At 36.9% G+C, this 16513-nt stretch overlaps 1 protein-coding gene across 1 annotated transcript; it reads left to right on the forward strand.

The window, feature by feature from the left end:
• Positions 1-333: 333 nt before the first annotated feature.
• On the forward strand, positions 334-15739 carry APIP (APAF1 interacting protein; the record flags this gene model as incomplete). Its single annotated transcript, XM_082000923.1, has 7 exons — positions 334-369; positions 6563-6663; positions 9511-9559; positions 10879-10996; positions 12160-12295; positions 14860-15027; positions 15559-15739. 7 exons carry the CDS (start codon positions 334-336, stop codon positions 15656-15658), a joined length of 708 nt encoding a protein of 235 aa, XP_081857049.1. The 3' UTR covers positions 15659-15739.
• Between the last annotated feature and the right edge of the window lie 774 nt (positions 15740-16513).

The raw sequence follows: 16513 nt of genomic DNA on the forward strand, positions 1-16513 counted from the left end.
CAGGTACGAACAAATGCCTACCACAGGCGCACCCGCACCTCTGTCAACCCTGCCTACATGCCCGCCTGCCGGGGTGCACCTGTATCTGCTCTCCAGTTTCTCCCGCTACTGACCCTTTCCCACCCTCCCCACCTGCGGCAGGTGGGACTGGCCTTTCCATCCCACCCTGGCCAGTCCGCCTGCGCCCCGGGGCAGGGCCCGCACCGCCCAGTAGAATATCACTCGGGTCGATGCCACACCACCAGTGGCAGGCAAGCGCTCGGCAGGCGCCCGCTCAACCCCTGACAAAAGCCCCCGACGAAGGACCCCTACCCGCGCCGTCCGATTGGCGCTATGGCGGCTGCCGCCAACGACCGCGACGCGGCGCAGGTAACAAGAGGCTACGCGCAGGCCCCACACGCGCCGCTTGCCCCTAAGGATGCGTGGGCTTTAAAGAGGCTCAGAACTCGGCAGCGGCGCGGACGGGCGCGCGCGCGCACGCTTGTCGCTGCAGCGTCCCCTTTAAGCAGTTCGGCGGCGCGCGATGTGGGGTTGGCCACCCCCTGCCTGCCGGCGGGGCTCGGCGCGCAGGGTCTTATTCTCCGGCTGGGAGGAACAGCGAGCCAGCAGCTGCCCTGTCGGCGTGCCCGGGCCTTGTCGTGGTCGCTTGCACCACCCCTGATGCTGCTGGCGGCCCGGCGCTCTGCCCGCCGCCTGGCTAGGGGCACATTGCGTCAGCGGGTGCTCCAGTATAGCAGTTCGCAATTGCAGTGGTTGAGACTATTTTTGTAACGTTAGTAATTAGCTAGTAGTTACCAATTAGCAGTGAATATAAAGATGTTATGAAATTTACTACACTTCCAGAAATGTTGCTAGATGATAGTCTGGCTGCAGTTACAGGACTTTTGGCCCTTTTTATTTATTTATGGTAACTCTGGGGTTTTTTTATGTTTGTTTTGAGTTTGTTTCTGTGTTTGATTTCTTTACAGTTTTTTGTAGTTTGGTAATTGTTCATTACTGTAAGTCATCAAAACCTGAACATGAGTTGGCAGTGCTGTGCTTCATCAAACAAAGCAAACAGCATGCTAAAACGTATGGGAGCATTACCTGGATGAGGCTTGAAATACCTGTTCTCTGTTTGTATGTGGAACTTTTCAAGAGACCAGCCCAAGCGTCAAGAACAGTGTGAACTGGCAGCTGGGAGGTGGGAATCATCGTCAGCCTAGATAATGTGGCCTGTCAGCAAAGAGGGAAAGAATTGACTTAGTCAAAAACAAAAACCAAAAAACAAACAAACAAACAAAAAAAAACCACAACCAAAAAAAAGAGGAGCAAATGGAGTTGTTGTCCTAATATGTAAAATTGTTTGTAATATGTAAATGTTGTTCTTCCTTTTCATCTCTGTAACATCTTCTTTATGTCCTAACTGTTTGGTAAGAGACAACAAGCTTAAGTTTCAGTAAGCAAGGTTTAGGTGAGGCATTAGGAAAATATTTCTAAGCTGGGACAGTTAAACATTGCCAGAGGAGTTTGTGACTCGCTGTCACTGGACGTTTTAAAAATGAGGTTAAAGTAGGAGTTTCCAAAACTTGTGAAACTTGCCCCAGGCTTCTGTCTCCATCACTTCACCTTCACCCTTTCAGAACCACAGTGGCTGTCATGCATCCGTGCCAGCTTCTCCCTGCCACTGCCTCTCCACACCTGGTTCTGCAAGTCCAACTGGAAGCATTATTCGGTGGCATGCAGCCCCCTGTAGCAACTGCAACAAGGTGCAAGGGGTCTGTCTGTTCAAAGGGGCTGTGTTAAGCAAAGTCTGTTTGCTGTGATTCTAAGGGCCAAGAGACAATCTTGAGGGACTCACAAAATCGCAGTTCCTCTTTGCTTAAGTCTTGCAGTCTTACTTTAGACCATCAAGGATCACTCAGTCTTCAATTTTAGAGTCACTGTGGTACTGGATTGGGTGGAGAGAACAGTGACAACAGTACTTTTAATGTTTCAGCAAAGGCATTGGTACTAAGTAACTACCTGCCTACCAGTTTTGGTATGTGCTACTTACTTTTTGCTTTTGTTCTTTTTATTCTGTGGTTGTTAACAGAATAGCCCCATAATGTGGGTTCCTGCTGCTAAACAAATGTTTCTCTTGGAAATGTCTTGTCATGACAGAGCAGTAGAGCTGCTCATCACTTACCCTTTTTTTTTTAATAAAGCTTCTAATTACTGCAACAAAAAACAAAATATAAAAAAGGCGCACCATAAATTTTTGCTATAAAATTGACAGGTTGAGGTGAAAGCGTTGAATACCTGACAATCACTGGCTAAGACCTTAAACATATAACTTCTTGCCTGACAAGATTCAACTGACCTTGAGCAATCTCGTTAGGCTTCCTGATAACAGGAGCTCAGGACCTTTGGGCCAAGATAAAGCACCAAAGAACTAGTTTAAATTGACCTCCTTGCACTTTTCTGAGGCCGAAAGACTGATTAACTAATTCAATGACTATATATGGACAAAGGAAGCCCAAAGTTCAACTAGCGGACAGTGTGAGGAAGACTATGGACGACCACCTGAGGGTGAAAAGACCCTAATCCTAATTTTACTGTGCATGCTTGGACTCTGTAAATGAATTCTGGGAACTCATCACCATAAGACTGCCCTTTCCAGGAAATCTGATAAATATGTATGATTTTTCTGTATATGAACTGATGTTCTTTACTAACCCGTTGGAGCACTCATGGTGGAGCAATCCCCAGTGCTGCCCAGCGCTGCAATAAAGAATGCTTGCCTTCTAAAACTTCAGACTAAGTCTTAGAGGGTTTCTTGCTGACTTTTCAGTATCAGAGGCTTTTGAGCAGAGTAGGAATCCTTACCACGTTGCTTTCCTATCCTTTACAATTATTTTTTTTTTGCACCTAAAAAACTCCCTTTTGCATCCTTATATGATACTTTGAATCCTTATATGGTACTGAAGGTGGTGTAGAAAATAAACGTTTTGAAAGGGTCATGACATTATTTTTGCTACTTTGGTATATTTTATCCATTTCTATGCTAAAGACATATTTTAAACAGAAATCTACAGGCTTATTGATGGTACTTTTCCCACTGTATGTATACAGTGTAGCACAAATCTGTTTTACCACATCGAACCTAATCACTACGTGGCTATTCAAAGAAACCTCATCATGATTTACTACCTGTCAGTATGAAATATCAATGGTATGATTTAATCTATGCAGTCTGTGCTTATTTCTGAGGAAAGTATATTATTTCTAAGCAATTTATGAAAGGGAGATGCATAGTTCAGGCACTGTTTATTTACTATAATATCTTAAAATATCCACATTGTAGTTCAGTTTTACTCCTTTTGAAAAATATCCCCAAAACCTTTACAAATGTTTTTGTTCCACAAATAGCTGGGAATCCACCTTGATTTCCATTATGTTAGATCCACATTGTTTTCTGGGTTTTTGGGTTGGGAAGGCAGGTTTGTTTTGTTTTTTAAATCATATTAGGAACAGTTGAATAAAATAGGAAAAAGCCAATTTTTCTTGAGCAACCACAGTCTTTCAGTAATAATTTTTTGAAAAGATTTGACTGCTGGAAATAAGTTTTCAGTGAATACTTTCAGTCACTTTCTGTTTAGAAATTTACCAGCAAATTTGTTTTCAAAACAATAATTTAATGGATTGAAAAATTAGTCACTTCTTTTAGTTCATGGAAATTTGTGGAGTTTTCTCTCATATCTAACAGCATGTAGAAACTTAAGCTAAGATGGTAACAGTGGAGCAGCAAAGAAACAAAATTGTTTAGGTTAGCTATATCAGACAACTAGTGGGCCAGATCCTGAGCTGGAAATATGAAGGAAGGGATAACCAATGGCATCTGTACTTCAACTTAAGAGTCGAATTTAAAAGTACGGCTAATTGAGATTTGACAAAGAGTAATTACGTTGAATTGCCTATTGCTTTCACTCACAAGCTTATTACAGCAAGTACCCTTTTTTATTTATGGAAAGAACTGTCATTTTTATTATTGGTAATTTTAAACATGAATTACAGTAGTATTTTTGTTCAGATAGTTTATGGTTATAATCAGTATCCACTGATCCTAGAAAAATACTGTTAAACTCTGAGGATTGAGTTGTAATGCTGTAATTCTTCAAAAAATAGTTAAAATTCCTTGATTATATTTGTTTTCATATGTTCTTGATGAAAGTAGCTTCTGAATTTGAACTTTAAAAAATTCTTTTTGGTGATTTAAAGTGGTCAAAAGCGCTCATGTTCTCCCATGAATATGAATTTTGCAGTAAATATCTAGATTCATCAAACATAACACTCCTACAGTTGTTTCATATTTTCTAATCTAGTTTTTTTATGGCTATGTACATTCAGTAAATAATAGCAATATAAAACTGTTTAATGTAAGCTTATTCCATCAAAAGTAGAAGAGGCATGATTTTTCTTTCAAATGAAAAATACTGGTATAGTACATAGGTTAGAAATACACAGTGACGTCACTTTGAATAAGAGTCAAAACAAGATACTGTGGGACTCAGTTTTGTGACAGGTGAATAGATAAAAATTATGTACAGCTATTAATTCTGTATAAATAAATCAGAACAACAAAACAGGGACCCATAATTTACACATACTACGTGCTTGGTTTTTATTTATAAACATGACACATGCGTGAATGTTTTCAGATTCACAGTACATTTCAGAGTCACTAGTATTTGAGGAATGTTTAGTCACAGTATACTTGATGTATATTACGCTTTTCAGTGGCAAAGAACTGGAAAGGAGTGGTTTCATTTTCAGCTGTGTGAATGAGGAAGATTTCAGATTTTTTTCACTGTAAATGTCGAAGTTTGCTTATTTGGGCTGGGGTCTTTCTCCTTCATGTGCTCTTGTATATGCTGTTCTGTTTACTTCAGATAATGTGAACTGATGAAAGTTCATGGTGCTTTAAAAATCTTAACTTCTTACATAAGTTTCTAGGAGTGCTGGTTACAGTCTTGTTTCCATCACTTGAAATGAATGAACAGATGATTTTTTAATATATTAAAAGAGACATTGAATAACAGAAATCAAATCAGAGCAGGGAGGAATAGCATCTGAACTGAATCCCAGTTCTTTAAAGATAACCACTTCAGAAACAAGTGCCATTGAAGAATATGGTGCTATGCTATTAAGTTGAAGTTTGAAGTGCTGTTCAGGCTTAATGCATATATAAAAAGAATTATGTGAGAGTTGGCTGCAGTAGCAGGGGACTGTATTTGGTGACCTAAGTGTTTAGCCTTCCAAAAACTAATCCATTTTTCTGTTGAAAACAATGCAAGGAGCACATCTGTTGTACTTAATTGCTGATTTCTGTCATACCCGTATAAGAAACAAAACCAGCTGTATTACTGTGGTAATGTATGTCAAAATCTTATCCCATCCCAGGGACATAAATAAGATTAATGCTCTGTTTCTCTACTGCTTAATTCCTTACTTGATGAGTTCAGCTGTATCAGGATCTTTGTGAAAGCATGTACTATTTTTATACTGGTAAATGGGGGAAGACTTTGGCTTTTTGTTCTCTCGGATAAGCTAAAAGAAATACTCAAGACCACAGGCAAATGCATAAATTCAAGCACACAGCATGGATTAAAGTAGAATCTCACAGTTTTCTCTGTGTATACTGGCTACATTTCTCATGTAATTGATTCCAGCATTCAAAATTTTTAATTTTCCAATGTCCAATATCAAAAGACTGCTACCTATTAGGTACAGCTTTCTTACTTTTATATGTTCAATGCAGAGTAATCTTTAGGGTTGCCAGTAAATAGATTTGGCTTGTATTGTAATGCCATTCTGTTTTAGATTAACTATGAATAAATCTCTGACACTACAGATACCTTTGGTTAATAGATAGATACAGATATATTTATTGATATAATAAACAATGGAATATGGAAAAATTTAAGAACTTTTTTTCCTTCTGAAAGAAATATTAAAATAATGCAATTTGCCTTCTGGCTAAACTACATGTGAAGTAACCTCACATTGTGAAAATGTAGGAATGTGAAGTTCATCAAATAATTTTCCTATGTTCTCTATGGTATTTTTGACTGCTATATAAAAATATTATATAACAGAACTAATAAAGTCTGTTTTATTGAAATTTGTAAATGAAGCAAAATAAACCTACAGAAGCTGATTCAATGGGAAAAGTTACTAGTTGAGCTTTTCAAAATGGATAATGTTAGATGCATTTATTTTTCTTTTTTTATGGCAATAGTCTATGACTTAATCTTGCTGGTGTAATATCTGTGGGCCGCTGCACCTGAATAAATTTGAGATGAGACCTTTCCTGTGAAGGAAGACATGCATTTTATTTGGGGGTTTTGTCTGTTCATTTCAAGGTGCAAATGGCCCCTGCAAAATGTAAAGGACATTGTGCAAACATTTTGTAACAGTTCATAAGCATAAATTAGACTGTCATACTGCTGTTCTACCCCTTTAAATTCAGTTTCAGCATTGAAATTCTAAGGTTTATGTTGCTTCTGATGGGTTGTAATTTATTTCTTTAATTTATTTTTAGGAGAAATTACATCCAAGAAATCTTATCCCAGAGCTTTGTAGACTGTTTTATGGTTTAGGCTGGGTAACAGGAACTGGTGGTGGTATCAGCGTGAAACATGGGTAAGTAAAGACGGAAGACAAAGAATGTGATGGTTAGAGAGAGAGAGGGTGGCTGTGTTTAGTAGCTGGCGAGGACATTTCAATTCCATGAAGAATGTTTGAAAGTCAAGAGTAAGCAAGCAGGTAGAGGGGGAAATGAACACTATGCCAAATTTAACCATATAGAAGGGAGGTGGGTAGTCTGAATCATTGAAGTCCCTTCAATAGAGACAGCCAACTTCAGAGAGTGACTTTTTCTGTCCTTTTCCTATCTTTGTTTAAGGTAGATGAATTGTCTTTAAGGCACAATGCATTCCCCTTTTTTTCATTTTATTGACTATGGAATTTAGAGTGTGTTACACCCGGCACATGGCTTTCAAATGCCTATGGTTAGATGAGATTAATCCCACCCTACACATTTTGTAGGCAACACATTTCCTTTGAGGAGGAGATTACTGTTCTACTGAGATAATTTCTAAGGATATATTCTTAACATATAATTAAAACAGGACAGGTAACAGCAAAACAATTTTTGGTGTGTATCCACTACTAAGGAGCACCACTTTGCTTTTTAATTCATACTTTCCAAGCTCTTAATGGAGACAGAGCTCCTCTCAGTGGTCACTGAAAAAAAGAGACATCCTCATTCTGCAAAACACCTTGCACAGTGCCTGCAAGTCTGTCCCCAGTCACAGGGTGTTGTGACACTCTATCTTGAAACTGTCTGACCTCTCATTTTTCTGACGTACACTTGCATGCAGACACAAACAGCCATTGCTATTCAAATATGTGAGAGATATATATACCTGAAGTAAAGGCTCTAAATGCTAGTGTTTGTGCTGTTCTAATGGCTTTGTGCAGGTCATTTCACTTCCCTGCTTGATTTTGCAAGCAAAGCAACAGCAATAATAATGAGAGGAACGATAAGAGGGTTAATTCTTTATTTAAAGTTCCTTGTCTATGGAAAGATCTTTCCAGTGCTAATTTCTCATCAGTAGCTAAATGTAGCCTATTTTCTTCATCATTTCAGTGCAATTCATGTTGGCTGTGGCAAGACAAATGGTGTCAACAGAGACTAACATACTAGTACAGTTTTCCTCAGCAGTGCTATAACTTGGTTGCTCAGACTATACCAAAATACATATTTGAGTTGGTACCAATATAGGAATCATTACATGGGAAATAGTGAAAGAACAATTGAAATGATTGAAATTCTAACAACTGGTCTTAGCAGCTAATCCTAATCGGCATTCCTCACTGTGCAGTTTGTATCAACTGGTCAGAATAAGAATGCCAATTTGGACATATGGGATAGCATATTAAAAATGTATCTAGAATTCTTTGTCAGGTGTCCTATATTTCAAAGGCTGTATTTCATCGTGATTTTCCCTTTGTGATTAATTTCTAAAAAATTTTTTTTTTTTTAAGAAAAAATGCCTATCTTTCATTAGTAACTTAATTACCATGGTTTCTTAGCCTGTTGTGTTCTAAGTCATGTTGCTCATGCAAAGGACTTAAGACTAAATTAATGCAATGTTGGCAGTGTTAATTCATGTATGTTAAAAATGACAAATATGATAAAGCCACATTTTTATGTGCTTCACAACTGTTTTACCACTATGAAGTGTACATCATCTTAAAAGTTCTATTTTTGGAAGACTTGGAATCATAGAATCATAGAATCGTTTAGTTTGGAAAAGACCTTTAAGATCATCATAAACCTAACACTGCCAAGTTCAACACTAAACCATGTCTAAGCACCATGCCTAAACGTCTTTTCAGTACCTCCAGGGATGGTTACTCAGCCACTTGCTTGATAACCCTTTCAGTGAAGAAATTTTTCCTAATATCCAACCTAAACCTCCCCTGGTTCAACTTGAGGCCATTTCCTCTTGTCCTATGCTTTTCTCCAGCCTCCTTTTCACCAGACTAAGCAACCCCAGTTCCCTCAGGCACTCCTCATAAGACTTGTTCTCTAGACCCTTCACCAGCTTCATTGCTCTTGTAAGTGCTCTTGTCCAGAAATACAAACATACAAACATCTTGTGGTCCTTAGGAAATGTATCTGTAACTTGACAAATTATTCACTAGATGTCTCTGTGCTCCTGAATTTAGTATGTTACTGTTGAAACCAAATAGTGATTACAATTCAGAGGTAATCTGATTTTTTTTTTTCTATATTGAAAATATTTCAGATACCATCTTAAAATAATTGTAATTTAAATTAGATTTTTATAGTCTTTGTTCATATAAACCTTGCAAGAAATGATGCACTGCTACTTGAATTTCAGTCATTTAATTACACTAAATTAGTGTTATCTTTTTATTGATACAAATAAATTTATAAATGCATCAAAAACCTACACTACACAGTTATAGCAAAACTCAAAAGTATTTGTATTGTAGAATACTACAGATAATTAATATTTGTTTTAGTTAGTCTGTGGATTTTTAAGTAATAGTTTTGTCACCTGATTTGGTGACAGATCAGTATCTGCTTACAATTTCTCTTGTTCCATTTTTATTATGAATTCTGGAGATTTGAGTTTGGAGTTATTGCAGGGAGAGGCTGTATGTTTTTCTTTGTAGGAAAAATAAGGCTGCACTTCCTACATGTGTTTCAGATCTCTGCTCAAGTTGAAAGCACAGTTTTATACCCCTGGCAGTTAAAGATTTCATATGCCCTTGTATGATTCATTTCTATTTTGAAAACGATCTACATGTCAATCTATGAAAGGAGCAAGAAAGTTATTGAATTATGAGGGGCTAGATTTGCTATTTCCTTTTCAGTGGATTGAGAGCTCTAATACCGATGCAGTTGAACAACCCTGTGTTTACTGATTTTTCATTGTCTGTAACTTTTCTTAGGAATGAAATCTACATCGCTCCTTCAGCAGTCCAAAAGGAAAGAATACAGGTACGTTGAACTGTATTTTTACCTCAGAGCTCATCTTGAGATGGGTGAAAGTAGCTTTGTTCAGAGTTTCATTTTTCCTTATGTAAAGTTAGAAACTTGTTATACAATTGACTGCCATATTGGAACAGCTGAGGATTTTGCTTAGTACTCCCCTAGCATAGCAAGTCAGCATGTGTTTCAGTGGCCAGTGTAGATGAGTCCTGATGATCACTTTGCTTTAAATTAACACAGAAGACTGTAAAATTCGAACGTTACTCAAGTCCAGCTTTATTCTTTGTCAAGCTTGAATGGCTTTATAGCTGTCTGGCTATAGTTTCAAGTCACTGTGGCACATATGTAATTAAGCATTAACACCTGACCTCTCTTTGTTTTCATTTGAGTGATTACAAATCTTTGTCCTGATATTCTCAATAAACAGATGGGCTTTCCCCATGAAAAGGTGACCTTGTCTATCTGTCTCCTTTCCAACAAAACCACAAAATATAAGTGGAGGGGAAAATGGCAAATTATAACTATTTTATGACAGCAAGAACTCCCCCAGAATAGAATAATATGTGGAAAGGATTTGTTGTTTTATAGATGTGAGGGTAAACACAATAAGAAGTGAAAGGAATATCTTCACTCATAGAAACTTGGGGTTTCGCAGCAGTGCTCCCTAGGGATGTTAGCAAGTAAGGCAGGCAAAGGCATGAACCATAGCAAGACTGTGATGGTCTGTTCTTTGCTAGCAGTAGCAGTGGATTGAGCACAGTGAGTAAGGAGATCTCTTGCAGCTGTATTTCCTGCTGATTTTTAAAATAACATTAAAGGAGAAAGTTTTATTGCTGCCCTGAACAATTCTTTGTACTATTATGAGTAGCTGACTGATGCAAAGGTAACATTAATGTAAAACTGGTAAAAGCAAGGTTTAAAAAAGTAGTTCTGAAAGTTAAATATATTATATGTAGGTTTAATTCGTGTCCTTAGCTTGTTCTTTAAGGGGGGAAGGAAAAGTACGTCTATATTTCTTTTTTTGAATCAGTTATTACTTTTCCTTTTGACCTATTCTCTGTTATTTAGCTATAGTCTGTTTCCTTTCTGAGAAAATTTTAGTTTTAGAAATATCTGCTTGGCAGCCATCTAAATAGAGTACCTAATTCACATTACACAATGCCAGTAAAGAGTATTAGAAGCTACAATAAACGTGGTGTGTTACAGCACTTTTACAAAGTTAAAATCACATTCTATATTAAATATATGGTGTATATATTTGTCTACCTAGGAGGAAAACAGAACTATTTGGGTCATCACAGGTCAAAATAATTTATTCTTTCTTACAGCCAGAAGATATGTTTGTTTGTGACATGAACGAACAGGACATCAGCAGTCCTCCACCACACAAGAAACTAAAGAAAAGCCAGTGCACACCTCTCTTTATGAATGCCTACACTATGAGAGGTGTGTAGCAGATGTTTTTAGTTCAGTGATGACTGAAACACTGTATATACACATCCACAAAATTGAAATTCAATACCATATTCTTTATACATGGAAGTTACAGTGAAATGAACATGAAACTATAAAATAAATGGATTTGCAAAGCAATATGTACCATGGAAGTTATCATCTTTTCTGCACTCATTTTTAGTGCAGTATGTTGTATATATAGTATTGTATATTGTAGTGTCTATATAGTATTGTAGTGTATATATAGTGTTGTAGTGTCTATATAGTCTTATATATTGTATATATAATATTGTATATATAGTATATACAATATTGTATATATAGTATAGTGCAGTAGGTTGCAGGAGGAGCTGGGGGATTTACAGCAGTTTTATACCAGTAGTTTTGCCTATTCAGCAGCTATGTTTTATATTGTTTTACAACCACTGGCTGTGACCAAAGGTTCTAAGTTATGAATAGGTGAAAAAAGTATGAAACTTTTCTTTTGCAGGTGGACAGTAATAGAGAGCTTTTGCTGTTGTGTAAGATTTACATCTGTTACTGTTGAAAGAATTTAGGGAGTCTCTTCTGATCTTCCCTCACAAGAAACTTACACGTGTATTGAGGAAAACTCATTTCATATTTTTGGCAACATTGCAACTTTATAAGTAAATTTTAATTATTGTCTACCTATCTTTCCATCATAACACAATAAGATAACAGTATTTTTTTCAGAGAATCAGTGTATAATCAAAGAAGAGCACTAGCATAAAAAGAAAGTAAAAGTCTTTAAACTTTAATCTCACAAATAAGTTTGGAAATTCTTTAGAATCTCAGAGCCCTGATAAAATTAATAGAGTATTTCAGTCATGACAATATGTAAGAAATGGACAAGTAGTGTTTCTCCTTGAATATGTGCAAGTAGTTTGTCTCCTGGAATTTGTCACTAACTAAAACTTAACACTAGTGTCCTAAAACAATCCATAATTACCTTTTATAGATGAGTAATTATCTCATAACATTTATTTAGGTTGCTCTATATTTTTTCCTCTAATACAGTGGATCACCATTTGCTAAGATACCCAGACAAAACAAATGTCAATAAAATTTTCTTAATAGATGCATTTTAAAATTAACTCTAAAAATACATTTTTTTCTTCTTTTTCTGTTCTTAGGGGCAGGCGCAGTGATCCATACTCATTCCAAGGCTGCTGTTATGGCTACCCTTCTTTACCCAGGGACTGAGTTCAGTATTACCCATCAGGAGATGATAAAAGGAATCCAGAAGTGTACTTCAGGAGGCTATTACCGGTACTTCTCTATATTTAAGAGAGGCATGCTATTTGATTGTTTTTTTCAGCAATATACATAGATGACAAGTCATTTGAGTTGTGTGTGTAATATAATGTATTAGGAATAAGAAGTAAAAAGAACTCTGGAATAAATGAGTCATTGGCTTTCCCTAAGAAGGTCTTAAGCCTATGGAAGAGATCTGTGATAAAATCTTGTAATGTCAAGGCTACTGTGGTCTGAGCTACAGAAACAAACCAAATAAAGAGCTATGTCCTAACAAATATCTCAAGAACAGAGATGTTAACGCATCTATACAATATTAAACTGAAACCGGAGCCATCCAATGTTAAGTTGGATTGATAACACACAAACTACGTGTGGGTGGACTTCACATATCACTGCCTGTGCTAGTTTAGGGTGTGTTAGTAGAAAATTTCAGATTTTATTTGACAGACTTTGAAAGAAAATTCAGAATAAACAGCTCATTAAAGATAATATTATTACTTTTCAAGGATGAGCTCTGAGGTAAGTGCTGAGTTATTCCAAATTATGTGTGATGGCTTGTTTTGAGGACTCCACCCACAGATTGTTGAATTGGGATCTGCAAACAACATTTATGTAATGTATGACAATTAGATGAAAAATGGAAATGCTAAATTCTTTCCACTTTTTGATGTTAATTTTTGTAACTAACTATTGCCCTTTGGCAAAGGAGCAAGCCATATGTCTGGCATGTGTTTTTATGCCTGGGTATATTTTATTCAGTTTTGGTAGACTTGCCAGCTTTACCTTCTTGTCAGCATTAGCATTTGTATTTTTAATGTGGCAAAGGACATCCCTTATATTGTCTAACAACACTGGTTTTAAAAAAACAAACAATTTTCTTTTTTGGATATGCATTTTGAATTCTCAAACATTCCTAAATGTGAGGAGATATTGTATTTATTGAGTTCCATACCTCTGAGTGACAACTGTGTCGTCCTGTTAATTTACCAGAAAATCTAAAGAAATCAAAGCTCCAGATTACATGGTTCCTAAGTACACATTCGTCCATACTAGACTGATACCACTGTCTTGCCTCACACAAGGCTCCCCATTGAACTCAAAAGAAATTCAATAATACAGAATGGGGTCTTTCAAAAAAGAGATTGACAATATGTTGTTTCTAATTACATAAACCTTTCTGGAAACTATCCAGGAAAATGCTACAGATAGGATAATCAGAAGTATTTGTTGGCCTAAATATGCTCCCAGTGATGCCAGAATAGTTTTACCTTTGACTTCAGTAGAAGGAGAACTAGATCTCTAGTAAATAGCTTTGAAAGTCTTAGACTGTCCCAAGATATTTTACATGAAGGTTTGGCTATACATAGGGTGCTTATATTTCAGTAAAACTAAAAAGATATCCAGTATTTAACTCACTCCGAATCTTCTTGGGATTTTATAGATATAGTTCTTGATAAAAAGCTTATGGTTATGATTAGGAATCACTCACAGTATTTATACCTGCTTCCAAACTCACATCCAGGTAGAAAGCAGAACCTAGGAAACCAATCCCTTAGCTCATTTGGCCTCACCTAGGAGCAAACACTCCAAATCTAATTTTAATGATCAGAATATGTAAGAGGCAAAGTAAACCTACAAAACCCACTTAATTTTCTTAATTGACTATTTTTATAGACTCCCTTGGGAAAGCATCAGGATTGAAAACTGTAAGGGATGAGACTTCTTAATTTTCTGAATATCTGATTTGAAGTACTAGCTGTATTATTTTTACTATTGCTTTCTCTGTGTTTTATAAAAGTAAGTACTACTAGCATCCACTCATGAAATACCTATGTGATCTCAATGATAAATCTAAACCTGAACTGGGGACTTATTAAAACTACTTAAACAAGTTTCTGCCAGTGTTAATTAAGGTTCAAACAATGCCAAATATCCCGGTCCTCCTTCAGAAGAAACTCTTAGGCAAGTTCCACTGAGTAACATGCATCATCTTGTCTTTGGAACTGGGGTTCTCAGGCTCTCTTAAGATCACATATAGCCCACCAATGACTCCATCACAGAGTATTTATTTTTCACATGTTGACTCCACTTTCTATATATATGCCTTAGCAGGACAATCTTATTTCCAGGGGCTTTTTGGACTAAATTTTTTTTTTTCTGCTCTCCAGCAAACAGCTTCATTTCCTTCTTCATGATGTGATTCTTTTAAATAATTTATTCTGAGATAAAGCTTGTAGGTGTTGCCAATACAGGATAAAGAGAGTCTGAAAAACTTGTAAAGGGATGCAACTACAAAGTGATATGTGAACAGCTACACCTAATATCTTAAAGTGTTATTTTCTTTTTGTGCCTCGAGTGTAGCTCAGGTATTGCCAGCATAGCATATGTTTGGGAGTGAGAGATGTTCCCGAGAGTTCTTATGTTACAGCGTGACTCACAAGACAAAAGTGTAAAATCACTAGCATTGACAATTTGTTAACGTCTTTACACAGTCAAAGGACAATCTCTTAGAGAAAAGCTTCATACATCCAAACATAGCATTTTTTTAAATACACAAACATTCATTTTTCTTTTAGATATGATGATACACTAGTCGTTCCCATTATTGAGAACACACCAGAAGAGAAAGATCTCAAGGAGAGAATGGCACGTGCAATGGAAAAATACCCAGACTCTTGTGCTGTATTGGTCAGGCGTCACGGAGTTTACGTATGGGGAGAAACATGGGAAAAAGCCAAAACAATGTGAGTACAATTTAGGAACATGGTATCTTTTGCCATAATACCTCAAAATCTTAATGATCTTAATGTCATGTGTATTTCTAACCCATGGACAATGATTCAAAACATTAAGTTCTGGTGTCACTGGGAATGGGTTCATCCATGATTCCACGGCTTATTTTTCCTTTCATATCAGTGCTGGCTGATAGGGTTCTCAGCATTTTCCTTTGATACGGACAAGTTCCCCCTCATATGAAACCTGAAACTCTGCTTTTATATGACACCTGCTGATACTGTTTGTGTAGTCTTCCCTAGTACCATTTTTTGAATTTACTTCTTCATTTGCTGATGGAAATGCAAGTCAGGATCATGTAGCAAAAATGCTGGGCACTTTCCATACCACAGTAATGGAAGTAAATGATGATAGAGCTGTCCAGTCGGACCATCACATTGGCGATGAAAGATTGGCTCAAGGAAGGAAATTATTAATTTTCATAAAACATCATAAGACTTGAGCCTTACTTTACATTTCACTTCTTTTTCTTTTCATTTTAGGTGTGAGTGTTATGATTACTTGTTTGATATCGCAGTGCAGATGAAGCAGCATGGGCTAGATCCTTCAAAATGTCCAGCAGGAGAAAACGGGATCTTGTAAATGACAACAACATTTATATTCAGGTGTGAATTTATCTGTAGGGATGATCTGTTTGGAGGAAGAGACTAGAGATGACAACTTCACTTCAGTCTGCTTTCCCACTCAGGAAACTTCAGTATTGCACATCTCCCGCACTCCACTCCATTACCATTGCAATTGTATCTATGCCTGAAATAGTGCTCCTTTACCACACAATGCAATAAAAAGATACGTATTAATAATTAAGTATGTCCTGTGCATATTTTAGCACCTATGTACAGCATGGAGTGCAATTGCTTTTTAAAACTAAATTGTATCAAGCATTACCAGAAAAAGCCAATGGAGAAAAAAGACCCCAGCCTAGTAAGGTAATCTATATAGAGATGCTGAACACCCACTTTTGTTATTCAGCTTGCAGGATCAGGTTTGTTTTCAGTCCATCTCAGTGGTATTACTTATATGGTGGGTTAGTTTTGGGGTGTTTTCCTTGAGCAGAAATGGCTGGTTGCAATTTGATTTAAGTTTCATTGATTAATGTCACCTGTTCACCTCATACAGCATATTGCCATGACTTTCTGTTTTCTGATGTAGCAATGATCAATGTTTTGAAAGTTTTCATAACAAATATTTTAAAGTAAAAGCACATAGATACATGATCAGGCAGTACTTTACATGAAGGATCCCTGAAACAATTCTCACGTAAGCAATATACAGCTTGGTATGACAAAACACCATGGTAGTGAGATGTTTCAGAGTCTGGGACACTTCTTCCTGAAAATCTAAGCAAATGTAAAGATAACCAGTACTGAGATTATAAAGGAGTTGCTAGGCGAAAGCGGTGGTCTAATTAAACAGGGTGGGCTAACTTGTTGCACA

The sequence above is a fragment of the Phaethon aethereus genome (genome assembly GCF_964289735.1).
Source record: "Phaethon aethereus genome assembly, chromosome: 5".
NCBI classification, from domain to species: domain Eukaryota; kingdom Metazoa; phylum Chordata; class Aves; order Phaethontiformes; family Phaethontidae; genus Phaethon; species Phaethon aethereus.